The 27,544-nt window shown below is 40.0% G+C and overlaps 1 protein-coding gene across 3 annotated transcripts in view; it reads right to left on the bottom strand.

The window, feature by feature from the left end:
* CHTF18 (chromosome transmission fidelity factor 18) overlaps positions 1-27,544 on the bottom strand; it is a 55,311-nt gene that overhangs the window by 26,773 nt on the left and 994 nt on the right. For all 3 annotated transcript variants that reach the window (XR_005559941.1, XM_039369903.1, XM_039369902.1), the window contains exons 2-12: positions 27,217-27,465; positions 25,921-26,065; positions 24,930-25,122; positions 24,700-24,789; positions 20,242-20,294; positions 11,514-11,664; positions 7,029-7,241; positions 6,117-6,214; positions 3,074-3,197; positions 1,206-1,342; positions 39-132 (exon numbers count right to left, since the gene is read on the bottom strand). Coding sequence is in view for 2 of the 3 variants with exons in the window: in XM_039369903.1 (XP_039225837.1) it covers positions 39-132; positions 1,206-1,342; positions 3,074-3,197; positions 6,117-6,214; positions 7,029-7,241; positions 11,514-11,664; positions 20,242-20,294; positions 24,700-24,789; positions 24,930-25,122; positions 25,921-26,065; positions 27,217-27,465 (1,547 nt within the window). In the remaining variant the exon portion in view is untranslated. The remainder of the gene's footprint in view (positions 1-38; positions 133-1,205; positions 1,343-3,073; positions 3,198-6,116; positions 6,215-7,028; positions 7,242-11,513; positions 11,665-20,241; positions 20,295-24,699; positions 24,790-24,929; positions 25,123-25,920; positions 26,066-27,216; positions 27,466-27,544) is intronic.

The raw sequence follows: 27,544 nt of genomic DNA, 5'->3' as shown, positions 1-27,544 counted from the left end.
AAAAGGAAATATAAAATTATGTTGTTGGGTGTGCTTGCCTCATGTAGCCTCTGGACCAGTCTAGATTGCAAAGTTGAAGGAAAATTAAGAATAAAAGCTTGCTGCTTCAGAAGCCGCAAAGCAGGAACATATCTGGAAAATAGAAGAAAAAAATATGCACGAAGATGGAAAGATATGAACATACTTGTAAGAGAGGAATGGCTGGTAACAATAACAGAATTTGAGAAATGACAAATTTGACTTTTAGATTAAGGAAAAGACATTTGTGACTAGAAACACCCTTTTTGCTGAAAATGGAAAAAATGAATTGGTAATTTATAGATTTGATGATTAGAAAGGGTAAAATATGGGAAGAAGAGAATCATGATGTAATGTTAAAGAGGGAGGACAGATGATAAATTTATCTAACGTTTGTAAAGAGAATTGGAAGCTGTTTATTCTTTTTTTCTCTATTTTTTCTTTATTCATCACTTTCCTCTTTATTTTTCTTAAAATTGTATTCTTTTTACCCTGACACAAAATTCATCAATAAAATTTGATAATCACAATAAAAAAGGAAATAGGAAAAAAGTGTATATTCAAATTGGTATAACTGCAGATGTGAGGATGTTGTACTGGGACCTGGGAGAAATTGATGGGATGATCCAGGGCCAGTTTTCTCTTAGCCCATCCTACCTCAAAGAGATGGGAACAAAATGTATGCTATTGGGATCCTCCTGAGGATTTTTTTTTAATTTATGGTGCCTTTGAGTCCATTCTTGACTCTTAGTGACTGCCTGGACTAGTCTGTGCAGGTTTCTTTAGCCCGGTTTTTCAGAAGTGGCTTGTCATTGCCTCCTTCCTAGGGCTGAGAGAAAGCGACTGGCCCAAGTTCCCTGCTGGCTTTGCACTCCAGGTGGGACTAGAACTCACAATTTCCCAGTTTTGAGTCTGGTGCCTTCACCATGACACCAAATGAAGACGTTTCCCCAAGAACAAAGAATCTAATAGGGAATCAGGGTGACTGGGCAATAGCAAGATCTCACATAAAAAAGGGAGGAGGGGTTTGAAATAAAATGTTCAGACAACTTTAATAAATGGGAGATTTATCCTATCAAGGTGTATTAGCCTTGAAAGCCTGCCAAGATCTTGATGAAAATCCCACAGTGCTTTGCACCCAGTGTGGCACCTGCTCTCACAGATACTTTTCCCAAACAGTCTCTTACTGGTCATTGCAAATGCAGATGATTGGACGGAGAAGAAGCCTGCCTCGTCCTCTGCTCTTTGCCCCAATTGGTCGGTCTTCAGATTGTACCATCCCAGCTTTCTGATTGGTTATGCTTAACAGCACATTGATAGATGCCTGAAAAGACAAGAGGGCCAAAATAATTGCAGGGATAATACATGGGGCCAGAAAATTCTGAGAAGGGTCATCTTGAATCAATCTAGTTGAACACTACATCATTAACCAGTCATATCACAAGCAAGGAAGAAGGTAGACCAAACGTTCCCCAGAGGGTATCCTACACCATTGGACATGGAGACTTTTTCATCTGTCATGACTAGTAGCCATAGTTTCTACCCATAGAATCATAGGGCTAAAAGGGACCTTGGCAGTCTTCTAGTCCAATGTCCTGCCCAAGGCAGGACTCTACACCATCCCAAACAAATGGTTATCCAGTCCTTTCTTGAAGATCTCCAGTGATGGAGCACCCACAAAGAGGCAATCTTTTCCACAGACCAATTGTTCTCACTGTCAGGAAATTTCTCCTCAGTTCTAGGTGGGATGTCTCTTTAACCAGCTCCCACCTATTACTTCTTGCTCCTCAAATACTGTAAGACAGTTATCATGTCACCCCAAATCCTTCTCTTCAATACGCTAGAGATATCTAGTTCCCTCAATCATTCATCATATGGTTTAGCTCCTAAACAAATCATCTTTGTTACTCTTCTCTGCAGTCCATCTAGGGGGTCTTACCTTTTTTTTTTTTTTTGGCTTGTGGTGATTTGGACAAAATTGTTTAAAATATTTTTAAACAGACTGTAGAAAGCATGCTTCACTGTTGCCTCTACTGTTCCTTTCACATATCTTAAACTGTTCATTTAAATAAAAAATATTATTCTTTAGGGAATTTTTTTTCATGATGGACCCAGCATATGTAGCCAACCTCCCACATATGGTACAAGTAGTCCTTGCTTAACGACCAACCACTTCACAACCATTTGAAATTACGATGGCATGGAGCATGTCCTTTATGGTCTGTAAAGCATCTGTGGCCACCATAAATGCTGTCACATGACTGCAGGTTGGGCAGGTCAGCTTTATAACTCCACTATCACGTAACCAAATTTCAGTGTTTTTTGCCTGTTGCAGCCAAAAATGCAAATTCAAACGAATAGATTTGCTTAACACCACAAATGCTCTACAGCCAGTCCTCATTTAGTGACTACTTCTGGCAACTATTTGCAAGTATGACAGTAATACACATAGTAAGAAAGATTTCTGATCGATGCATACACTTATGCCCAAATTTCTGTTCCTGATAACAACACATGCCAAAGTGGGAGCATTGCTGACACTGCTGCATGAGAGAACTTTTTCTGAATGAGACAGCAGCAAGCAGCAATCTTCAATGTCTCTCAGTCATGGGGTTTGCTTAGCAATCATGCTGCTTAATGACCATTTCATGGGAACCAACTGCAGTTGCTAAACAAGGACAGAGTATACTCCGTTTGAACATTGGACAACAATGTCTCTTGTTTTGAGTGCGGAATATTCAAACCATTTCATCCTAGCAACCAAGAGAAGGAAAATAGAAAACCCCAGGTGGACCAGAGTCAGGACCTAAGCAGGACAGCAATTCATCCAAATGGAGGATAAAGCACCTCTTAAAAAAGATTCCACACAAGATTCATAGAAATTGTTAAGATGGAGGAAGCAATTGAGGAGAGCTAGATGTGTTTATCTCTGAGAGGAGAATGTGGAACGACCATTATTATTTCACAGGGCTTCACAGAGAAGGTCAAGCTCTCTCACATCATTAACTGCAGAATACAGAAGAACTGACAGATAAATCAGCCAAGACTCCCTTACCACTGGAGCGCCATCTATCTCATCAATGACCAAGCAGTTCGGCTTCTCATTGGCTCCCAGCACCGATTTCATCTGAGTGGCAGCCTCAATTTGTATTTGGAAAACATCTGGGTTACGGTCGTCACTAAAACAAACATTCTGGGTTAAAGACAGTTAAGGAAGTCACCACAACCTCAGGAAGAAGTCTCGTACAGCTAGCGGTTGCCTCATGAAGGGCCAGGCTGGATGCACCTTGTCAGTAGGAGGAGTAAGAAGACGCTGGAAAGTCAGCTGGGGGCAGCTGAGCACAGGGCGCATGCAGTTCAGGACAGCAAGTGCAGCTGCAGATGGGATGGCTGCAGTTTTGTGCCTAGTCCTGGGCCAGGGCAGCCATGGCTTCCACTACAGTGTTTGGGTGAAGTAACTGCGACTTCACCAGGGGCCAGCTCAGGTGTGTCTTGTTAACAATGGGAGGAAAAAGACAATGAAGGTCAGTTGGGCTGGCAGAGGTCATCCCTAGCCTAGCTGCACTTGCCCTGGGCTGTAGCAGTCACTTAGCTGTCTAGAGTCACAACTTCCTGCTGGTGTCCTCACTGACTTTGTTTTGGAAAGCTAACAGGAAATTGTGAGAAGGTGCTTGCTTAATAATCTGCGATTTCCACTTAATGATAGTAATCAGACTGCAAAGATTGCTGTTATTAGGCCACATGGTCATATGACATTACACCATATGACCGCATCACACAGTGATGAAAATTCCCTTCCCAATTACTGTTGTTAACTTACAATTAATGTTTGGAATAAATACAGGTAAAACATAAGTCCAAACATCTCTCCTTGTTTCCTTACCAAATATCGACTTTTATGATGAAGAAACCACAGAGAAATTTGGTCATTACAGAGACAATAAATTGTTTAGATTACAAGACTTAGATTATTAACAAGACAAAATTAAGATCTCAAGTCTTTGCTACTTGGTGCTCTCTCCTGGTTCCAATACAGTTAATTGGGATGCAATTGTAAAGTGTGGTGACACATGACTTGCCACTTAGTGACAGCGGTTCTGGCACTTACAGCTGCTGCTGTTAAGTGAATCATCACAGGTTGTTAAGCGAGGACATCACACGATCACCATTTGTGACCTTCTATCAGCTTCGCCGTTGGCTTTGCATGTAGAAAGCTGGCAGTGAAGGTAGCTAATGGTGAACATGTGACCATGGGACATTGTCATAAATGTGAACAGGAGCACAGATGGCGATCATGTAACCATGGGGATGCTGCAAATGAAAGAAGTACAAGGATCATAAGGAACACTTGATCGGTGTTTTTTGTAACTTTGAACAATCACTGAATGAGTGGGCCACCTGTACTCTCAAATATGTAGCACATAACAAGAAAACTACAAAAAAAGGAAAATATTGAGAAATCTGACTGAATATCAAAATCTTATATGGCAAAGCTCAGCAATATTCACCATACTACACATTTCTTAGAATACACTGAACTGGCATTACATTAGGACTGTAGTGGACGATCACTTGACTATGAGCCAGCAGTGTGCAACAGCAGCCAAAAAAGCTAATACAATTCTGGGTTGTATAAACAGAGGCATCGAATCAAGATCACACGAAGTATTAGTACTGCTTTATAAAACCCTAGTAAGACCACACCTGGAATACTGCAGCCAATTTTGGTCACCATATCACAAAAAAGATGTTGAGAGTTTGGAGAAAATTCAGAGAAGAGCAACTAAGATGATTAAAGGCCTGGAGACTAAAACATACGAAGAGCGACTACGGGATTTGGTTTTGGCTAGTCCAGTGATGGAGAACCTTTTAGAGACTGAGTGCCCAAACTGCAAGTCAAAACCCACATATGTATAGTTGGGTGTCAGATGGGCGTGGCCCATTGAGTGGGTGTGGCTGCAGTAATAACGGCAGACTGGGTGGGACTAAAAAGTTCAATCAATCAATTCCAACTTTGCGAGATTTTTTTTTCCCGCGAAAAGTTGAAATTGATCTTTTTTTTTTTTGCACACGGCAGCGGAGGCCTAAAGCGAAAAGGGTTTTATAAAACACAGCTGAAGGTCTAGGACTGGGGTGACAGCGCGCATGCCCACAGAGAGGGCTCTGCATGCCATCTATGGCATGCGTGCCATAGGTTCGCCACCACAGGGCTAGTCTAAAGAAAAGAAGAAATGATGATAGCAGTATTGCAGTATTTAAGGGGCTGCTACCAAGAAGAGGGTATCACATTATTCACCAAAGCACCAGAGGGCAGGATAAGAAAACAATGGTTGGAAACTGATCAAAGAGAGAAGCAACCTGGAATTAAGGAGAAACTTCCTGACAGTGAGGACAATTAACCAGTGGAACAGCTTGCCTCCAGAAATTGTGGGCGCTCCATCACTAGAGATTTTTAAGAAGAGGCTGAACAATCACTTGTCTGAGATGGTATAGTCCTCCTGGACTAGAAGACCTCCAAGATCCCTTCCAGCTCTATTCTATTCACTAATAAAAAACAGTAAAAAAATTCACTTTCCCCACATCAGACTCATGATGTTACCAAGGAAGGTAATGAATATTTGTAAGGAAAATGCCAAACACCAAGAAAACTAATCCTAATTCACATGTACAGTATTCTCCATTATGGCACTTCCCCTTCCAACTCTATTGGTATTCCTCTTGCTAAAATCAACGAATCTTCAATGGCCAAAGCTTATGGAGCCATTCTCTCTCCTTCTCCAGCTCAACTCAACAGCACCTTTTCCTTTCCGTTATGTGAAAATCCTCCTAAGGGAACCAATGTTGTGTTCGCTACTCTTGGGGTCTATTTATCAAACTCAAAAGAAGAGAATAGGTGCTCGCATGGATACAGGGCAGACGTGCAGGAAGGCAATGACTGTTACAGTAAAATCACAGAAAAGAAACAGAAGCCTGTTTTTGACTTGAGCTTAGGGGTTTAGATTCTTTTATATACAAAGTGTGTTCTAGCACTCACCACTTTGTTGTCCAGCAGTTTTGCCTGACTTCATTAAAGCTGAGAAAAGGGAACTACAACTTACCTGGCATTCATTTCCACCACATTATATCCAGCATGCTTTGCAATGACGTGAGCCAGAGTAGTCTTCCCCAAGCCAGGTGGTCCACAAAGGAGAGCAATCTACAGGTAGAATAGAAATGATTTATAGCCATTTTAAAGGCTCTCCAAAACTCATTGCTGATCAGTGTGGTGTAGAAAATAATAGCCCAAAACTAAAAATTAGGGAGGGGAAAGGGATGAATAAATAAGCATTTATAACCTTCGATCCCCAGGAGCGTTACTCACTTACAGTCAGAAGGTGGGAGACAAAGAAACACACCTGCAACCCATGTGAATGTTGATACCATGTGCCCTAAACTTTCAACAGTTTTTAGAAGGGGGGGGGAAAGTTTGTGGAACAATTTAAAATTTCCAAACGAACAAATGGATTAGCAGAAGGCAAAAAAGCAAAACATGGCGAGAAGACAATGGAGAAGAATCTTTTATGTCGAGGGAGAAAAAAGAAAGCAGCATTCACCAGCAGTACCAAATTTCATTGGCACCAAAAATTAAGGGCACTGCAGCCCCTTCTTTTCTAAGCCAGGAAGGGGATGAAGTCATTCCTAAGGGTCTCCTTTGTGAGGAAGAGAAGATTTTCTGCCTGCCTTGGAGGCTGAGACAGATGCAAAATGGAAAGTGGAAGAGCAGTAGTAAAATGTGCCAATGAGATAACACTGGATGTGCAAACTTCCATGTGATGCATATATGAAAAAAACCTACTGGATCTAGAATTCACATCTAACTTTTGCTGTGAGTTCACCACTCCTTGGCAACTTTCAACTTGTAGGACAGGAGTTCTTGTCAAGGATGGATTAGCTTAAAATGATCTCACTAACCTGAAGTACAAAGGTTATGCTTTCAACTGAGCCTTTGCCACAGTCACCAGCTTCCCCACCTTGAATTTTGGTCGATTGTGCTGGTCCAGTTCAGCCTCCAACACCTCCTCTGTCATTTGTGCTTTGGTCTTCCACCTGGTTCCCTGGTCTCTGGAAGGCTTGAAAGGAGGGTGGATCCCGGAGGGCAGTGGCATCTTCCAGTAGGGTTTCTCCTTCCCAAACACCAGCACATCCCACAGCTTTAGCCACTTCAGGAGGCACCGATTTGTATACTGAAGTAAAAATGATGATGAAGTGGATGAAACTCCAGGATACACAAATCACATTGCAAACCGGACCAAACGATTAAAACAGGCAAATGTGACAGACCTTGTTTTCGTCTTGTGCTTTGCTACTTTGTGCCCAGGGGGAGAGGGATTCAGTTTTTGGCTTTAACTATGTAGTGCCAATACTTTGTTTCTCGAATAAAAGATTCTTTAAGGTAAACAATGCCTTGTAGTTCTTTTGAAGAGTTTCATCTGTTGGAACCATGACAGTTATATTCTGTTTGACTGCCAACTATATGCTTCAGCTAGAGCATAGAGTTTGGACTCACTAATTAATAGGATAGCCTATTGCAGTGGTAGTCAACCTGGTCCCTACTGCCCACTAGTGGGCATTCCAGCTTTCATGGTGGACGGTAGGGGTTTTGTCCAATACTGAAGCACTTTCCTTTTTTTAAATTTAATTGACTTTTTAAAAAAATTTCATAGCATTATTTAAAAACATTTTCATTAGGTTTTCATAAAATTCCCCGTGACAATTTAAATTTCTGAAAATATACTATTTGTATCGCCCGCGCATAAGTTTAGTTCATGTTACGTAAGTGAAACTAAATGGCGCTATAGTGCGACCGCAAACAAAAGAGCCTCGTCTCAGAATAGCTTGCGCATCTCCCCCCACACCACCCAGCTGTAACAGACAAGCAGAGCTGGTAGCCGGCACCCCCCCCACCCCAATCCACAATGCGCGAGGCATGAGCAGATGACGATACATGCGCAGGCTCTTTTGTTTGTAGTAGCACTGGTCAGTATGCAGTTAGATTTGTGAGAGTGAGCATGTGCCTACAGCTTCAAACAAAATATTGTGAGTCCATGTCTCAAAAAAAGAAATAACGCTTGTGGCTATTTGCCAGAGTATCTGAAGATGGGTTTCATAGAATGTGTTGTAAATAAACAACATCCAATGTGTTTATTGTGTCATAAAACAATGTCCAATGAGGCAATGAAGCCAAATGAATTGCGAGGCAATCCATCCATTGCTTCTTGTCCTGCCTTCAGGCGCTTTGGAGAATAGCTTTGTGGCAACTCCCCAGGTGTTTAAACACTGCTATCATGTCCCCACAAGTCTTAAAGTTGTCAAGGTTGCAGACCCCTGGACTAAAGAAATCAGCCCAAGTGTTTCAATGCCTGAACCTCTCTTATGCTTTAAGTCCACCGAATGCAGCTGGATGGCTTTTGAGAAGACTCCTGTAGGACATGTCTGTTAGTTTACTGTATTTTTTTGAAATAAAGTCAAAGCTGGAAAAAAAAAAAACCATTATCCAATGAGGCAATGAAGCCAAGTCGATTGCGAGAACATCTTTCTACAAAGCATCCAAATGATAAAGACAAGCCCATTGAATATTTTCAGGAAATATACACAAAATTTCAAAATCATTCAACAATCATTGCATCATTTAAGAAACAACATGCAGCGAACGAAGATGGATTAATTGCCGCTTATCGCATTTCACAATTGCAAAAAGTGGTAAAAGCTATAATATTGGAGAAACTGTAATAATACCCTTTTATAAAAGAATTTATCTCAACAGTAATGCATCAGGATATACCTGAAATTTTAAAAACGTTGCTCCTAAGCGATAGCACAGTAAAGCGACGAATTGAAGAAATGGCAGTTAATGTTGAAAAAAAACTGATAAGTATTCTCCAAAACTCTTCATTTTCCATGCAATTGGACGAGTCTACCATTGCAGATAATAATACTTTATTGATGGCATATGTACGTTATTTTGATGAAAACAATACATTACGAGAAGAAATGCTATTCGCAATAAATCTCATTACAGATACAAGAGGATTATCTATATTTAATACTGTGAAATCATACTTTACAAAAAATAATATTCCTTTGAATAATATTGCTGCATGCGCTATTGATGGAGCACCATCAATGGTAGGTCGCTATCGTGGATTTGTTGCTTATTTGAAGGAAGAAATGCCAAATGTTTTATGTATTCATTGTGTGGTGCACAGACAACATCTTGCAGGAAAACATCTAAATACAAGTCTCCATTCATCATTAACTATAATAATTCGAGCCATAAACCAGATCAAATCCAATGCAAAAAATGATAGAATGTTTCGACAGCTTTGCCAGGACAATAATGAAGATTTTATTACGTTACTTTTGCATACAGAAGTTCAGTGGCTCATTTTGTAGCATTATATGATAGTGTCATACAATTTTTTGAAAGTAATAATGAGACCAATCTGTATCAACAGTTAAAAACAGTAAAGAATGATGCCTTTTATTTGGCAGATATTTTCAAGAGATTTCATGATGTCAATTTGCAGCTTCAAGGAGCTAATAAAACTCTTATAGGTTGCCAAAGTATTGTGTCATTATTTATTGACAAACTTGAACTACTTCGTTATAATCTATTGAAGAGAGAATTTCATCACTGGGCGGTAGGTATAAAAAGGTTGACTACCCCTGGATTAGTCTAATGGCCATGTCAAATGAAGTAATAGTGTATTGGGATACAACAAATAATGAAGTAATCAAGTAAGATGATCTCAGCAACTGACCCCAATTTGATCTAACTGGGAAGCTCTCAGTTGAATTTAGCTCTAAATTCAATTTTAGTTCTAAACTGTGCCATCTTTCTTATTGTCCATGGGTCTGTACCTTGGAAGATGTTAAAAAACTTATTGAGGACGTCCCAATAGGCCAGGGGTAGTCAACCTTTTTATACCTACCGCCTACTTTTGTATCTCTGTTAATAGTAACATTTTCTAACCGCCCTCCGGTTCCACAGTAATAGTGATTTATAAAGTAGGGAAGTAACTTTACTTTATAAAATTTATAAAGCAGAGTTACAGCAAGTTAAAGCATATAATAATAAATACTTACCAAATACTTTATGTCGGACTTTCACTAAGTTTGGCAGAATAAATTTTTATAAAACAACTTACTGTAGTTAAATCCTATCTTTTTATTTATACTTTGCATATATAGAAGCATGAAGTCTGCCATTTCTTCAATTCGTCGCTTTACTGTGCTATCGCTTAGGGGCAACGTTTTTAAAATTTCAGGTATATCCTGATGCGTTACTGTTGAGATAAATTCTTTTATAAAGGGTATTATTACAGTTTCTCCAATATTATAGCTTTTACCACTTTTTGCAATTGTGAAATGCAATAAGCGGCAATTAATCCATCTTCGTTCGCTGCATGTTGTTTCTTAAATGATGCAACGATTGTTGAATGATTTTGAAATTTTGTATATATTTCCTGAAAATATTCAATGGGCGTGTCTTTTTCATTTGGATGCTTTGTAGAAAGATGTTCTCGCAATTCATTTGGCTTCATTGCCTCATTGGACATTGTTTTATGACACAATAAACACATTGGATGTTGTTTATTTACAACAGATTCTATGAAACCCATCTTCAGATACTCTGGCAAATAGCCACGAGCGTTATTTCTTTTTTTGAGACATGGACTCACAATATTTTGTTTGAAACTGTAGGCACATGCTCACTCTCACAAATCTAACTGCGTACTGACCAGTGCTACTGCAAACAAAAGAGCCTGCGCGTGTATCGTCATCTGCGCATGCCTCTCACGCATCGTGGATTGGGTTTGGGGGGGTGCCGGCTACCAGCTCTGCTTGTCTGTTACAGCTGGGTGGTGTGGGGGGAGATGCGCGAACTATTCTGAGACGAGGCTCTTTTGTTTGCGGTCGCACTATAGCGCCATTTAGTTTCACTTATGTAACGTGAACTAAACTTATGCGCGGGCGATACAAATAGTATATTTTCAGAAATTTAAATTGTCACGAGGAATTTTATGAAAACCTAATGAAAATGTTTTCAAATAATGCTATGAAAAATTTTTAAAAAATCAATTAAATTTAAAAAAAGGAAAGTGCTTCAGTATCGGATAAAACCTCTACTGCCCACCATGAAAGCTGGAATGCCCACTAGTGGGCAGTAGGGACCAGGTTGACTACCACTGGACTAATCAATAAACTAAATTAAAAACATGAAACCTAAGGGAAATATGCAATTCAGCAGGAATGCTGGGCTTCTCTTGGGTAACAGTATATCCAACTAGCTTTGTTGCACTACAACGTGGCTAAAGATGCAACATCTCTAGACATCTATCCGTCCACACCTATCAGTCTGGCCAGCATACAGAACTGTAGTTCCAAAAGATATGCGGAGCACCCAGCTACCTACCTTCTTCTGACTTCGAGGATGCCCAGAAGGAAACACTTACATCATCACTGAGCAACTCCATGTAGCGTCTGGGAGTGAACCGGTCAACCCAGAGAGAGTGCTGGGCAGATGCTTCTGCTTCCGATCTGTCACTGCTCTCTTCTTCCCCATTAGGCCCAGGGGCTTTATCTTGAGTTTCCTCAGCCCCCAGTCTGCAAGAAGGAGAATCTGGCTGAAAACGTGTCTGGGAAAAGCTGAAACTTGAACTGAGGGAATTCTGCTCCAACCTGGCTATTTGAAGGGCTTTAAACCCATTTTTTCTGTAAGGCTTAATCTAGTCAGTTAATTTTTGTTTTATCAAAAACAACTTCGAGATTCTGGTGGCACACAATGCAGTAATTAACAAATATAACAGCTGAACAAAAACAAAAAGAAAAAAACACTCTCTTCAATCTGTATGACCTTCTCAAATTAAGGTATTTCGTTTTGCATAATGGATCCATATCTTGCTAATCAAGGCAAAGAACACAGCAGCTGATTGGACAGTCTTACGGACTCTTTTTGATTGTAGAGATTTTAACCCAAAAGTGTTCAAGCAGTTTCCAAGCCAAGGAAATCCTGTGAATCTCTGCTTGTGAAAATAAGGATGAGGTATTAAGGAGTTTTCTGATGTATGCACAGATGTATGGGATTAAAAGCAAGAAGCATGCCTTTGAATGTTCCAGCACTGTTCAAGAAATCTCCCATAAAGCCAATAAAAAGACAATCTGGGAAACTTTCATCTAGAAGTAAATTTCAGCATAATCTTATAGGGCTGAATTTCTTTCAAAGGGGGAAACACATGTATGATGGAATTACCTTAAACCAAATATATGCTTTTCTGGGATCACATAGGAGCTGGAAAAGACAAAGTTTGTTTAAGAAACTGCTGACTTGTGCTAGGTGAGTGCCAACTCTGCGTGGCAAATCACCGTTTCCCTTTGAATTTGTTTTTCTCGTAGGACTTTCTGTGAAGATGGCTGACTGACTAGAAGCCCAGGGAGGCTTGTCTCTCTGGATTGTGCTTTTTCAACAGAAGTAACAAGTATTCACTTAGTTTATATGTGATTCCTGGATTATGGAAGAGTCCCAGAATCACCCCACAATATCCTCTGCAGAAGCCCCGGGAGCTGTGCTTTGGAACAGCCAGGGAGCCGTTCAATCATTTGGTTGTTGAAAAAGCAGCCCTTTGGGAATTTATTTTTCAAACCAACAATAAAATTCTACCTGTCATTTCTTAATCATTTTATGGGATTATCCTTATTAGCTAAAAGAGGCTCTTTTCAGGTAGAGCCTCTTATTCCTTTTTGAACATCTGTCCCATTTCTGAGACTTACATTTTTAAAGGATAAGAAAGACGGTTCCTGGAGGTGAGCTCAAATAAGGAAGTGGAGTATCTTTTTTTCCACTTTGATGGAGAAAGGTAGTTTTATTTTACTGTCTTAAAGTAATTTGTAGTTCTGGATTGCTTTGTTATAGGTGGCTGAAATGTTCAGATTTTTATGAACTCTGATTGGCCAGGAACTATTAATTGATTTATAAAACATTTATTTCTTGATCACAAGGAGCTAAGAAAATGGCAAAACATGAATTTGAACATATTTTTAGAGAGCTATTTGAAAAACACTTTCAGAAAACTATTTCCTTTATAGATCCATTATGTTCCAAAGATGGAATGATCAGTAATTCAGAGATGCAATCATGCATTGAAAATTACCAAACCACTGAGGCAATTTCAGAAATATCTGACAGTGCAAGGACTTAACTGCAACTTTGGAATACAAATCTGACACCAATCTTTATTACGATGATGGTTTAAACACAACACTCCCAGCGCAGCTGAAAGAAGAATAAGTTAAAGAAATCACTAGTCTACAAGGACAGATTATTTATCTAGAGCAGCGGTTCTCAACCTATGGGTCGCGACCCCATTTGGGGCCGATCAACCATTTCACGGGGGTCACCAAGCAAGGCTGTCCACCATTTTTTTCCCCTTTTTCGTCAGGTGCCTTACCTCCCTTGGGCTGGGCCAACTGGTGGCCCAGCTGGGGGTCGGCCTGCTCCGTCTCTACCGCTTGCCAGCTACGCCTCGGTCGGTGCAGGGGACGGCACCATGCATGCGTGGCGCTCCCGGGCAGGGAAAGTCCTCGACTTACGACCAGTTGGGTAGTCCTCGACTTATGACCGATTTAGTCCTCGATTTATGACCGGTTGGGGGTCGCGGCATTAAAAAGGTTGAGAACCACTGATCTAGGGTCTGTAATTTGTGCTCTTCAGGCAGAAATTAGGTGTCCAGTTCAGCCCTTCTACTCTATCGAGCCTCCATGCTATCAGCCCCGTCTACTACAAAGATCCTGCAGGAGAAGGGCAGTGTGGACAACCATGGGATCTGGCAGGGTGAGAGGTGTGAACCATAAACACAAAGCTTTCGCCGTGTCCCTGCACAACAGATACAGTGTCCTTGCTGACTTAATAGGGACATTAAGGAGACAGGTAAAGGCATTTGTGATGATAACTCAAATGAGCAAGGGATCGTGGTCCGAGATGAAAAACTTGTTTTCGACAGGGAGAAGTGCGAATCAGGTATTACACATCAGTCATGCAAGAACAGAAAGACATCCAAAAAAAGAAACCACCTTCTGGTTGGCGATTCAATTATAAGGGATGTAAATTTAGGAAAGCACACAGAGGTTTCGAAAGAGGTCAAGTGTCTTCCAGGTGCTACTGCCAGTAGGGACAAGAAGCGTATTTCTAAAATAATGAAGAATGCCAGCAAGGACTGTGATGTGGAGGCTATAGTACACCTTGGCACTAACGATCTGTCCCAAAAAGATGTGCTCTCTGTGCAGAATGATTTCCAGAGCTTGGGGCAGGAACTTAGCAGAATAGGCTGTAGGCTTACTTTTTCAGAGGTTTTACCAGTGTATAAGGAGCAAAATGGAAAAGGCCAGTGTATAGCAAATTGGTGGTGTAAAGGGGAAGGCTTTGGTTATATTAGTCACAATGTCTGTAGCTGGTCCAATGAAAAAATGTACAAAAGAGATGGTTTGCATCCATCAAAGAAAGAGACTGAGTTACTCAGCAATAAATTCAGGTTTTCTGGAGCAATATTTAAACTAAACAGTGGGGACAGTGAGTTAAATGATACAGAACATCCCTGTCCCTGGCAATCTAAAAATTATAGGGCTATCAATGCATGTAACATAGATGTGTGTGTGGACAATATCAACCTTGCTGTCAAGCAACATCAAGCTTTTAATAGCGTGTGCCACACAAAGTGTACTAACCTAATAGGTATAAGAAAATAGGGGAACTCAGGCACCACACAGGTTATGTAGAAAGGAAACACAGGGTCAGGCATAAAGGACTCAAATGTCTATACAGCAATGCACAGAGTATGAACAGGAAACAGGGTGAACTAGAAATTCAGGTTAATGAGGGCAGATATATTATTGCCATTACGGAAACCTGGTGGGATGAAACCCACAAACGGAACACACAGCTAGAGGGATTTAAATTATTTAAAAGAAACAGACCAAACAAAAGAGGAGTTGCTCTCTATATAAGAAATAACTACATTTCTACAGAAATAGAGCACAACAATGATGAAAACTGTCCTGAATGCATTTGGGTCAATATAAAAGGGGGAAAAAATGACATTGCCATAGGTGTAGGCCACCCAACCAGAGGAAATAGATGAACTTTTTGCTAGTCAGCTAACTAAGGTATGTAGGAAGCACATCACAATAGTAATGGGGGACTTTAACTACCCTGACATCAACTGGGAGACAAACTCGGCACCAAGTGGAAGATCAAACAGATTGCTGACAAACCTAGCAGACAACTTTGTTTTCCAAAAAGAAGAGAAGGGAACTAGGGGATTAGCCATTTTGGATTTATTCTCACTAACAGAGACAAAATGATAGAAGGTGTTGAAGCCACAGAAACCTTGGGAGGAAGTGATCATGCAATATTGGAATTCAACATTATGAAAGCACAAGCAATAGAACACAGTCAAACTAGAGTCTTGGAATTTAAGAGAGCTAATTTCAATAAACTTAAAGAGGGCTTGGAAAGGATTCTATGGATGAGAATCCTCAAGGGGAAAACAACTCAAGAAGCTTGGGAAATTTTGAAAAGTGAGATAATAAAAGTCCAGTCTAGCACAATACCAATGAAGAAGAAAAATAACAGGTCTCAAAAGAAACCAGCATGGCTGCATAAAGAACTCTCTGATAAATTGAAAGATAAAAAGGACAAGTATAGAAAGTGGGAAGAGGGGCACATAACTAAGGCAGAATATCAGCAAATAGCCCGAGCTTGCAAAGATGAAGTGAGGAAAGCTAAGGCTCAAAATGAACTAAGGCTTGCGACCAAAGTCAAGAATAACAAAAAAAAAAGTTCTTTCAACATGTAAAAAACAAGAAAAAAGTGAAGGAAATGATTGGTCCATTAGTGGGTGAAAGTGGCAAGAAGGTGACAAGCAACAGGAGGAAAGCAGAACTATTTAACTCTTTTTTTGCATCTGTCTTTACACAAAGGGAAAAAATAGACCAACATATTAAAAATAGTGCCATAAAAAACAGTACAGAAACACAAGTTAATATAGGCAAGAAAATGATAAGTGAGCACCTGTCCAGCCTAGACGAGTTCAAATCACGAGGACCAGATGGATTACACCCCAAGGTTCTCAAGGAACTGGCAGGTGTGATCTCAGAACCACTGAATTATATTTTTCAAAGATCCTGGAGCATTGGGGAACTACCAGAGGACTGGAAAAGAGCTGATGTAGTTCCTATCTTCAAAAAAATGGATCCAGGAAACTACAGACTTATCCACCTGACCTCAATACCTGGGAAGATTCTGGAAAAGATAATCAAACAACGAATCAGCAAACACCTAGAGGCAAACAAAGTCATTACTAAAAAGCCAACATGGGTTTGTCAAAAACAGATCATGCCAGACAAATCTTATTGCATTTTTTGACCAAGTGACAAAATTAGTGGATCAGAGGAATGCTGTGGATGTAATTTACTTGGACCTCAATAAGACATTTGATAAAGTAGATCTCAACCTACTTCTTGACAAGATAGAAAAATGTGGGTTAGACAGCAATACCATCAGATAGATTTGTAACTGGCTGACTGGCCATACTCAGCATGTGGTACTCAATGGAACCGCATCTACATGGAGGGAAGTGTGTAGTGGGGTGCCCCAGGGCTCTGTTCTGGGCCCAGTGCTCTTCAACATCTTCATCAATGATTTGGATGAGGGGATAGATGGAGAGCTCATTAAATTTGCCGACAACACCAAGCTGGCAGGAATAGCCAACACTCCAGAAGATAGGCTGAAGATACAGGAGGATCTGGACAGACTTGAACACTGAGAACTACCTAACAAAATGAAATTCAATGGTGAAAAAAGGTTCTACATTTAGGCAAGAAAAACCAAATGTACAGGTATAGTATAGGGCAGCGGTTCTCAACCTGTGGGTCAGGACCCCATTTGGGGTCGAACGACCATTTCACGGGGGTCGCCAAACAACGCAGTCCGCCATTTTTTTCCCCCTTTTCCTTAGCTGTGCTACTCCCTTTTATTCTATTGGCTTTTGAAAGCCAAAAGAATAGACTCTCTTGAATAGAGTCTAATTCTATTGGCTTTCAAAAGCCAATAGGAATTGTCCAGGCTGTCTCTGCCTTGCTGAGCCTGCCAAAAGTCCCATTCTGCAAACGGTGCTGCACCAGTTGAGTAGTCCTCGACTTACGACCGGTTGAGTAGTCCTCGACTTACGACTGGTTGGGGGGTCGCAGCATTAAAAAGGTTGAGAATCACTGGTATAGGGAATACCTTGCTCAACAGTAGTAATTGTGAGAGGGATCTTGGAGTCCTAGTGGACAATCACTTAAATATGAGCCAGCAGTGTGCTGCAGCTGGCAAAAAAGCCAACACAGTGCTAGGCTGCATTAACAGAGGGATAGAACCAAGATCACACGAAGTACTAATACCATTTTACAATGCCTTGGTAAGGCCACACTTGGATTACTGCAACCAGTTTTGGCCACAATGTAAAAAAGATGTTGAGACTCTAGAAAGAGTACAGAGAAGAGCAACAATGGGGACTGGAGGCTAAAACATATAAAGAACAGTTGCTGGAATTGGGTATGTCTAGTTTAATGAAGAGAAGGACGAGGGGGGACATGATAGCAGTGTTCCAATATCTCAGGGGCTGTCACAAAGAAGAGGGAGTCAAGCTATTCTCCAAAGCACCTGAAGGCAGGACAAGAAGCAACAGATGGAAACTAATCAAGGAGAGAAGCAACCTAGAACTAAGGAGAAATTTCCTGACAGATCAATTAACCACTGAAACAACCTGCCTCCAGAAATGGTGAATGCTCCAACCTGGAAGTTTTTAAGAAGAGACTGGACAGCCATTTGTCCGAAATGGTATAGGGTTTCCTGCCTGAACAGGGGGTTGGATTCGTTGACCTCCAAGGTCCCTTCCAACTTTATTACTATTATTATTGTTGTTGTTGTTGTTGTTGTTGTTGCTCCAAACAAATCTACAATTCTCAAGAAGACAATGTTGGGATTTTTTCTTCATGGATATTAACAAAGTTGAGAATTTATTGAGAAAAAGAGACTTAATAGACATTCAAGAAAAGAAAAATATTTTATTCTGTGAGGATTAGCTTGAAGGAGTGATTTAAATTTAATAATTGAACTCAGGATGGATTTTTATATGTTTTGAAATAAAAATGTAATGTAGCTTTGTGTTTGAAGTCTGAAGTGAGTTTGAGTTTTTTCATATATAATGCTTGATTAATTCCTAAAGTTTGGAAAGTATTATTAAAGGTGAATTTGAAAGTATTAATGTTAAAGGAAAGTAAAAAAAGATGTATTAGAATTTATTGATTTTAGAAATATTTTTAAAGAAAAGTTTAGTTTTAAAATGGATGTAAAAATGTTTTTCACCCTTTAAGGTTAAACAATCTGAGAGTATAGTAAATTATGTTAATATAAATGTCTATAAAGATTAATAAGCATAAATAGAAATAAATATTTCCCACAGCAAGGAAAAAAAGTAGAGATGATTAAATTGATTGTGTTATTAAAAAAAAGAACGTATCTATGTTTGTTTCCATTTGTTTCTTCTGGGTATATATTTTTTAAGAGTAGAATATTCTTTATTGGCCAAGTAAGATTGAACACACAAGAAATTTGTCTCCAATGCAGAAGCTCTCAGTATACATACAAGCAACAAAATGATAAAATCATAAATCATAAGATACAACCAACTAGTGATAGTCATAAGATACCAAAAGGAGTAGGTAATAGGAAAAGTGAGAAGGATAATAGCAATACAGTCCTACTACAGATTAGGTATCCTTAGGCCCAAGAAAGCACGGAGAGAATTAAGTGTTCAGCAGAGTGATGGTATGGGGGGAAAACTGAGTCTTATTTTTTTGGCATGCAATGTCCAGGATGTGAGAAGTCTGTAGATATTTTCACAGCCCTCTTTCAGGCTTGTACACTGGCAGGCTGGCTGTGATGGTTTTTTTCTGCAGTCCTAACTATCCATTGAAATCTATACCTGTCCTGTTTGGTTGCTGTATCAAACCAGACAGTTATAGAGGTACAAATGACAGACCCAATGTCATTTGTACTTCTAACTGTTTGGTTTGACATAGCAACCAAACAGGACAGGTATTTGTGATGGAAAAAAATGAAACTTTGATTTTGGTATTGCTGACTAGATAGATTTGTTGTTATAGAAGTGGCTAGTATACATTATTGTGTAAAAGCAAAAAGCTGAAGCTGTAATATTATTATCTTCTTCTACTGTGCTAAAAAGAGTCAGAATCAATGCCTTTTTTCTTTTTCCCCTTCTACCCCACATTTTCTCCTTTACGTCCTTTCCTCCCCTAGTTTCCCTTTATTTTCATTCTCTTTATATTTTGATAAACTAATAAAAAATTTAAAGCAGAATTTGTTTATCCCATAGACTGCCTAGAGAAAGAGCCAATAAGCAGCAGCTGGAAAAGGGAAGCTGGAAATTCCACAAGGCTGAAAGTACAAAATTAAAGAACCTCTTGAGTCAAGCTCGACTCTGGAAGCGACATATATGCATTTTCACAGCATTATGAAAGTGATTTGCTACTGATGTCTTCCTGAATGCTTTTCATCCTTCCGGTCTAGTCACAGCTCTGGGATTTCCTTTGGAATCTCTTATCCAAGTACTAACCATCCCACCTCCCTTTTTCTTGAGATCACCCCAGGTTGAAGCTGTTCAAATTTTAATATTCATTGGGTGGCCCTCAACCACAGATTAGCTCACTTCATTGAAGCCTCATGGAACATACTGTATGAACCCAAAAATCAAGCTAGTTATCCATAGGGGCTTACAGCCTGAAAACCCAGGCATGAGTTTGGTAGTTCAGCAAAAGGGTCTGGATTTCACCTTGGAAAATGTAACTTTCCTTCTCAAGCTTAGAATTCATTGCCATTTTTTAAAAAGTAAAAAAGGGAAAAGCTATTATCAAAGACAATAACCTGTGAAATTAAGAGCACCATTTATATACTCAAATAAGAACTTTGACTATATTGTGGTGTTCTTTAGAAGTGACAGGAGTTGAAAGCCCAGAATAGCTGGAAGGCATCAGGTCATGAAAGCTGAGTGTCTGCGATAGACCATGGATCTCACTTGGCAAAGGGATTCCTTGGGCCACCGGAAGAGGAGCTATGAAGCTTACCTGCTCAAAACTTCCATCAACTGCTCCGAAGACTCAAGGATCTGCTTCCGGCGCTGAAATACAGAGAATAAAGTCAGGAATGCTAGATTCACATGTAAATGAGCTACTAGATATAAGCTGAGAGGAATCCAAACTAGAAAGTAGCAATTTTCTATTAATTAGTTGCCATCTGGATTTGTGCACCCCAAATGTCATAGCTCTCCATATAAAATTTTGCTAAATTATGGCTATTAATCATGGTTTGTTCAGTTATATTAGCCTAGTTCATACAATTTGCTAAGTCATGGTTTACTTGCTTATGCTTGCATTGACATGTTGGACTAAGCTGAAAAAAAACTACATGCTGGCTTTGTGCAAAATGAAAATTCAATCACAAAATAAGAAATTGAGATACTTATCCTCTATGATCCAACTGCCACATCTTCACTATCTAAGCAGGGATCTTATCTGGATAATATAGGAATAACAGTTTTCAAGTATCCTATTGGTTCTACATTTAGGCAAGAAAAACCAAATGTACAGGTATAGTATAGGGGGTACCTTGCTCAATAGTAGTAACTGTGAGAGGGATCTCGAAGTCCTAGTGGACAATCACTTAAATATGAGCCAGCAGTGTGCTGCAGCTGGCAAAAAAGCCAACACAGTGCTAGGCTGCATTAACAGAGGGATAGAATCAAGATCATATGAAGTACTAATACCATTTTACAATGCCTTGGTAAGGCCACACTTGGAATACTGAAACCAGTTTTGGTCACCACGATGTAAAAAAGATGTTGAGACTCTAGAAAGAGTACAGAGAAGAGCAACAAAGGGGACTGGAGGCTAAAACATCTAAGGAACAGTTGCTGGAATTGGGTATGTCTAGTTTAATGAAGAGAAGGACAAGGGGGGACATGATATCTCAGGGGCTGCTACAAAGAAGAGGGAGTCAAGCTATTCTCCAAAGCGCCTGAAGGCAGGACAAGAAGCAACGGATGGAAATTAATCAAGGAGAGAAACAACCTAGAACTAAGGAGAAACTTCCTTACAGAACAATTGACCAGTGGAACAACCTGCCTCCAGAAGCGGTGAATGCTCCAACACTGGAAGTTTTTAAGAAGAGACTGGACAGCCATTTGTCCGAAATGTATAGGGTTTCCTGCCTGAGCAGGGGGTTGGACTAGATAACCTCCACGGTCCCTTCCAACTTTTTTATATTATTATTATTGTTGTTGTTGAATTTATATACAACAAAAGCCCTCCGTGTGTTCCTTTGGCCACCACACTTGGAGACTTCTTGTATGAAGCTATACATCTTTGGTGTAAAGTCTGATTGTGAGATATTGGTTAATTAAACCAATTGGAATTGTGGCTCCAGGCTTGTCCCAGATGCTCCCAATTCAGATGTAATAGAAAAAACATATTTAATGAAAACTAGGAAATCTTCAACCTGTGTGTGCCAAGAAATGGAAGAATGAATTGCATGGAAAAAGCAAACACGATCCATGCAAAGAGGATTATTTCTGAATGAGAGCAAGAACAAACTTGTAATTATCCAGCATTTAGATTCTGACCAGAGGCCATGACAACTGGCACAGAAGTGTTTAGAAGAGGGTTTTTAAACAGCGCTTCCCAGAACCCCAGGGTTCCATTAGAACAGGCATGTCAAACTGCTGGCGAGTTTGACATGCCTGCATTAGAAGGATGGGTTTTTGTGAAATCTTAAGGGCAAAATGGATGCACCAGGGCGTCTGCAGCAATTTTTTTTCTAAGGAAAAGCAATGATGTCACAATCATTGAATATATATTTGTTTAGTAAAACACTGATCTCCAAAATAATTGGGAAATAAAGTTTTAATTTTTATACATTTGAAATATTCATTTTGCAAATACAACAGTTTTATTTTATACTTATATAGGAGAAATTTTCTGGGATAGTAACTGGGGAATCCATTTTATAAAATTCAAATAATTTTTGCATATAAATTTGCATAAACAGATTGCAACCATCACATTTACTGTCAATAAGTGAATTCTGCCGATTGATCATCTGATATAATTTTCAGATACATATAATTTTGGGTAAGCGATGTGGCTAAATGAAAGCCAATTAAATTACATTTTTTATCCTTAGCAAGTTTTGCTAAAAAAGAGAATTTTTTATCATCCTTGGGTGGATAGCCATGAAAATTAACATACCAAATAGAATCCTCAGGACCCGCCTTCACTTCAAAGTCTCTCCAATCAGAAGACAAGTGAGAGGGTTGGATGCGGTATGTTCTCCAATAAAATGAATTATCTATCCCACTGATTGCCTGTCTGCATCAGGTATAAAAGGGAACTACATAGATATTAACAGAATCCATCACACTCATGTTGCAGTAATGCTGCTGTTGACATGCGGGATTAACTGCTATGGAATTAATAGTCACCTGACAGGGAACATTTTGTCAGTTTTTTAACACTAGACTGTGCCTCATGGTTAGAGGATTTTTTGCTTTAAAGAAGCAAGTTCTACAATCTGAAAAAGCTTGGAAAAAAACTCTACTGCAGTGCTTTTTAACTTCAGCGAAGTAGAAATGGGGGCAACACAAAGTTCCCTGGGGCTGTATATTGATATTAAAAAACACTTTCTTCTTTTTTCTTGATAGGAATAAGAACTAAGAACTGATATAAAAAAACCCTTTAAAATGATGTTTTGTATATTTGTTAAATTTATTTACCACCTATCTCGTCCTGGGGCCATTCTACCCAGTTATAACCAGAATTGATATTGGCTGACTATTATGGTAGCTAAATGGGGATGCAAGTTAATTTAAATGGGAGTTAAGCCATATTTATGCACCAATTGAAGATAAAGTAACATTTTTAATGGATTTAAGGACAAATTACTGGACTTATATGAAAATTGGTGTCTGAGGGGAGACTGGAACAGAGCGGTCTGTCCACAAAATGACAGAACTTCTGCAAAGACATTGAGACCACAAGGCAAACTACTGAAAATATTGGGCAGTCTAGAACCTATGGCTACTGGGAGACATAAAAATGGAAATAAAAAAGAATACTTATTTTTTCTGAAAGACCAGATCCTTTGTAAGAATTGGTAGATTCTGCTGCTGTCCAGGAAAGAGAGACAAGCTCACTGCCTCAGCGTAACTGCAGCAGCAACAGCAACAGCAGCAGCAGCAAGGATTTTGGGTGAGGGTGCAGTGAGGCTGAGACAGAACCCTGCTCAGCAAGCCCTCTTCATGGCTGCAAGTAAACTGTGCAGGACTCCTTGTGAGCCTGGAGTTTTTAAAATGTAATAATATTTATGTTTTATTGCATGTTTATTTTGTTAAATATTTCGCAGTTGAATTTTATTATAATTAAGCAGGTTTGAATTTATACCACACTAATTTAAAAATAATTTAATTTTTAATTTAATAATTTTTATTTTACAGTCACAGACCAAAATGCAAGTGCAACAAAAGAAAACACAAGAAAAATACAATCACAAACAGTTAACACCAGAAGCCTTGACTAAAGGGAATTACAACATTCTCCTCTAATAGTCACAGCCCTTAAAAGAAATTTAGAAACCTGAGAAGTAATATAGGAGGAGTCATCCCCTAGACAATATAAGACCAAATTACTAACATTAGAACCAGAGGGATCCATTCCAAGGAGAGACAGTAATTTAATTCTGGCTGTGTTATACGTAGGGCAGTACGATAAGACATGCGCCACAGTTTCAACTTCAGCCCTATCACAGGGGCATAGTCGCTCACTAAACAGGAGCCTCTTGAATCGCCTGTCGAGTAGTGCTGAGGGCAAAACATTGAAACGGGCTAGGGAAAAGACTCTTCTATACTTGGGGATGGTTAAGAGTATAGAAATGTGAAGCCATCCTCAATCCATAAAATTTAAAAATAAAGTTACTGTCATGGCTGCCTTTCTGCTAGCCAAGCACCGCAAGCTGATTGCCTGACATTAGCAAGAGGGATGGATGGGTGGGAGGGAGGGAGGGAGGGAAGAGAGGATGGGAATGCAGAGAGGAATTAGGGGAGGGATGGGAACCAAGCTGTGCTGGCCAGAAGTGTGAGAAGCAACAGCCAGCCCCAGACATGCAAAGCTGGAAAGCCCAAGATACCCAAACAATACCCAAGTACCCAAGTGGACATTACTTGGTAACAGGGGGATGGCTGGGGGAAAAAAAAGTTAATTGCATTGTTTGCATGCGAAAACGCCAGATCCAGCTTTGCTATTTCTGTAACTACTTAAGCTTTAGTAAAATATATTCCAGGAGTCTTTCTTGCTGGATGACTGAGTGGGATAGTTGACATTAAGCTGGACCTGGCGTTTTCGTATACAAACAATACAAACTGCTGTATCTTTGCCAAAAGCTGAGGCAAAAGCCAGATGAACCAGGCAGGGGGGATGGAACACAGGCAGGATTCTGCTTTGGGGGAAGGGGAGGGTTGTAGAGAAGAACTGTACCTCTTCCATTACTTCTTCTTTAAGGTAGGCAAATGGGACACCCAGAAGGTGAAGTGGTCTCTGTCTCTTCCAACTAACAGAACTGACAAACTGCAAAACCAAACAAAGCATTTCTATAACAGGCGTAGCAGGATGTGATCCACTTCCAAACCTATCCCACCCTATTCCAGACAAGCAGAAAAAGACCACGTGAGTTTCCACAAAAACTCAAGCCCTTCTTCGATTGGTACCTCCATTGCTATGTCATCCTCCTTCACAACCATAAAGATTCGTGTGCCATTAGTAGAGGTCACATTGATGTAGTCCTGCAGGATGGGTGGACGTTTGAGGACCTTCCCGGATTCCTTCTTCCCTGGAGGTGTGTCATGCAGCAGGACTATGTCACTTATTTCCTCCGGGTCTACGACATCAGGTCTTGGATTCCTACCCAGTTAGAGTAGGGAAAGAAGAACAACTGCTATCAAACCTTTGAAAAGGCAGCACACAGGCTTGCTCCAGTGGTCTCCAGATTATAACTCATCTGGTTGGTCATGAGAAGTAATGTACTTTCAAGTATCTGGAAGGCACATGCTCTGTGCCAAAGGGAAGATATATGTTTCTGTAACCACATTTCACAACCTTATTTATAACTCATCTTCCTTTAGTAATGTGCTCCCAGACCCTTCTCTTGTTGCCCACTAGCCTCCCTCAGTCTTGGGCTACCAAAACTGGACTGCAAGGTGGTGGACAACCACTAGATGGCAGTCATTATGGCTTTCGTACCTGTCCGCTGTCATCTAATAGTCAACAGTAACTCAGTGTAGTAGCCCAGTATTTCCCAAACTTGACAATTTTAAGGCATGTGGACTTCAACTCCCAGAATTCCACAGCCAGCGTTGCTGGCTGTGGAATTCTGGGAGTTGAAGTCCACATGCCTTAAAATTGTCAAGTTTGGGAAACACTGTAGTAGCCTATCAAATCCTATCACTGTCCTATTTAAAAATATATATTTTTAAATATATTTAAAAAGAAAAAGACACTATTTTTATTTTCTGGGATGCCTTTGGATCTTACAAATATCCCACTGCAATGGTGAAAAACTGGGGAAGCTCCTCATACTTCCTATGAGGGCAGATCTAGTATCATTTTGACTTTGGGGATTTGGTTGACCTGCCCAACTGAACAAAAACCTCTTTAACACCGACCACCTTGAGCATGTTTTGTTAGTCTTGATGAGCTAACCTTGCATCCAGGTATTCAGAAAGGGCATTAGGAGAAAGAGTTGGTGCTGAGCTATCTTGTGGTGAGTCTTCAGAGACAATTCTGTTGAGCTGCCCAAAGTCCAGCCTTTTCACAGCTTCAAGTCGTCGCCGCTTTGGTTTTGGTGCTGTCAGAATGCCAGAGAGCAAAGAACAGCTGTTTTGTTTGTAAATGGGCCTTCCTCAGCCTGGTACTCTCTAGCAGGGCGGGACCTCAGCCCCTATAATTTGTCAGCCAGTTCAGAAATTTTCGTTCCCAACTCCAATAGATTTTCCCAAATTTTGTCATTTTTCAGAAATAAAATAGTTTTAACCCTCTGCAAGGCTTAAGGATTTGAATATTTTGCCCACGTCTATGTTTTGAGTATCATCACCTCATTGGCCATGCTCTTGCAGCCCCCAACAAATAAAAGCTATCCATCCCTGGTTTAGACAGGTATTTCTGTCTCCTGTCAGAGAATCTGAACCTCTTCTGGGAATCTTTGTTGAATTTATTTGCTGCTTATTTCACTGTGGGGCTACTCTAGGCAACTCACAACAATAAAAACAGAGAAATAAAAAGTGTAAATATAACAGTAGCAAATTCTAATGGAAAGAATAAACAATGAAAAAAGAAACAATGAGGATACAGCAATATGACAATAAAAGACAGTCAGTATGACAATAAAAGACCCTGCTTCCCTAAGCAGGAATGAGAGAGAGGTGGAGTTCGCTGTCAATTCAATGCTACTCCTCCACTGAGTCCCCATCTTCATCCAAAGGTAGGTTCCAATGATTCCCAGGGACTCTGGCTTTTTACTAGCTGTACCAGATTCCTGGATCTCCTTTTTGAGAGCATCCTGTCTCCCTTCTTTACTGGTATCTTCCCTAAAATTGGAAAATCCTTTATTTTTAGAATGTTTGAAATGCTTGGGAGACTGAAATTACTCCAAATCCTTGAGGGATAAAAATTTCTGCCACTAATTCTGCCAGTTTATCCCACCTCAAGGGATAAAAATTTCTGCCACAAGGCTGAGAAGTTTGCTTTGCAACATGCCAACTTCCTCTTTAAAGGGCCCAAAGAAGTATCTAGGAAGGCACTGTTGCCAAAAGATGCCATCTCGCCTTTTGCCCCAACACCAAAGAGCACAAGCAGTCCACGTCATAGCTACAGCCTCTGTAAAGTCAAATTGCCTTCAGCTCTTTAATTAAACTCTAAATGTAACAGCCATCTTTTTGTAAATCAGCAGATAAAACAAAACACCATCACTTTTATTGTACAATGGACTTTAAAACTCACTGTGAGCTGTGCCAACCTTCTGGATAAGATGATCTGCACGATCTTCTACCATTTCTGTGATTGTCGGGGGGTGTTCTGTCCCCTCACATTTTGGGTCACCTTCACCCAGCATCTTCTTGGGGGAAACCTGGTTTTGGCTATCTTTTTCCAGACAAAAATGGAGGTCCCCAGCAGAGAGCGCCTCTTCAAATGTGCGCTTTTGGCTTCGGAACTTTGAGACTTTATTGCATCCTACTGCTAGGGTTGGACCTGCGAAGAATAGGACAGCAATTAAACAATTCACATGTTGAGACAAATCTCCAGCTGGGTTGAGCAAACCAATTCATAA

This window comes from Crotalus tigris, unplaced genomic scaffold, assembly GCF_016545835.1.
Source record: "Crotalus tigris isolate CLP2741 ecotype Arizona unplaced genomic scaffold, ASM1654583v1 scf7180000021317.425702, whole genome shotgun sequence".
In the NCBI taxonomy this organism is placed as follows: domain Eukaryota; kingdom Metazoa; phylum Chordata; class Lepidosauria; order Squamata; family Viperidae; genus Crotalus; species Crotalus tigris.
This window is presented reverse-complemented; position numbering and strand designations above follow the sequence as displayed.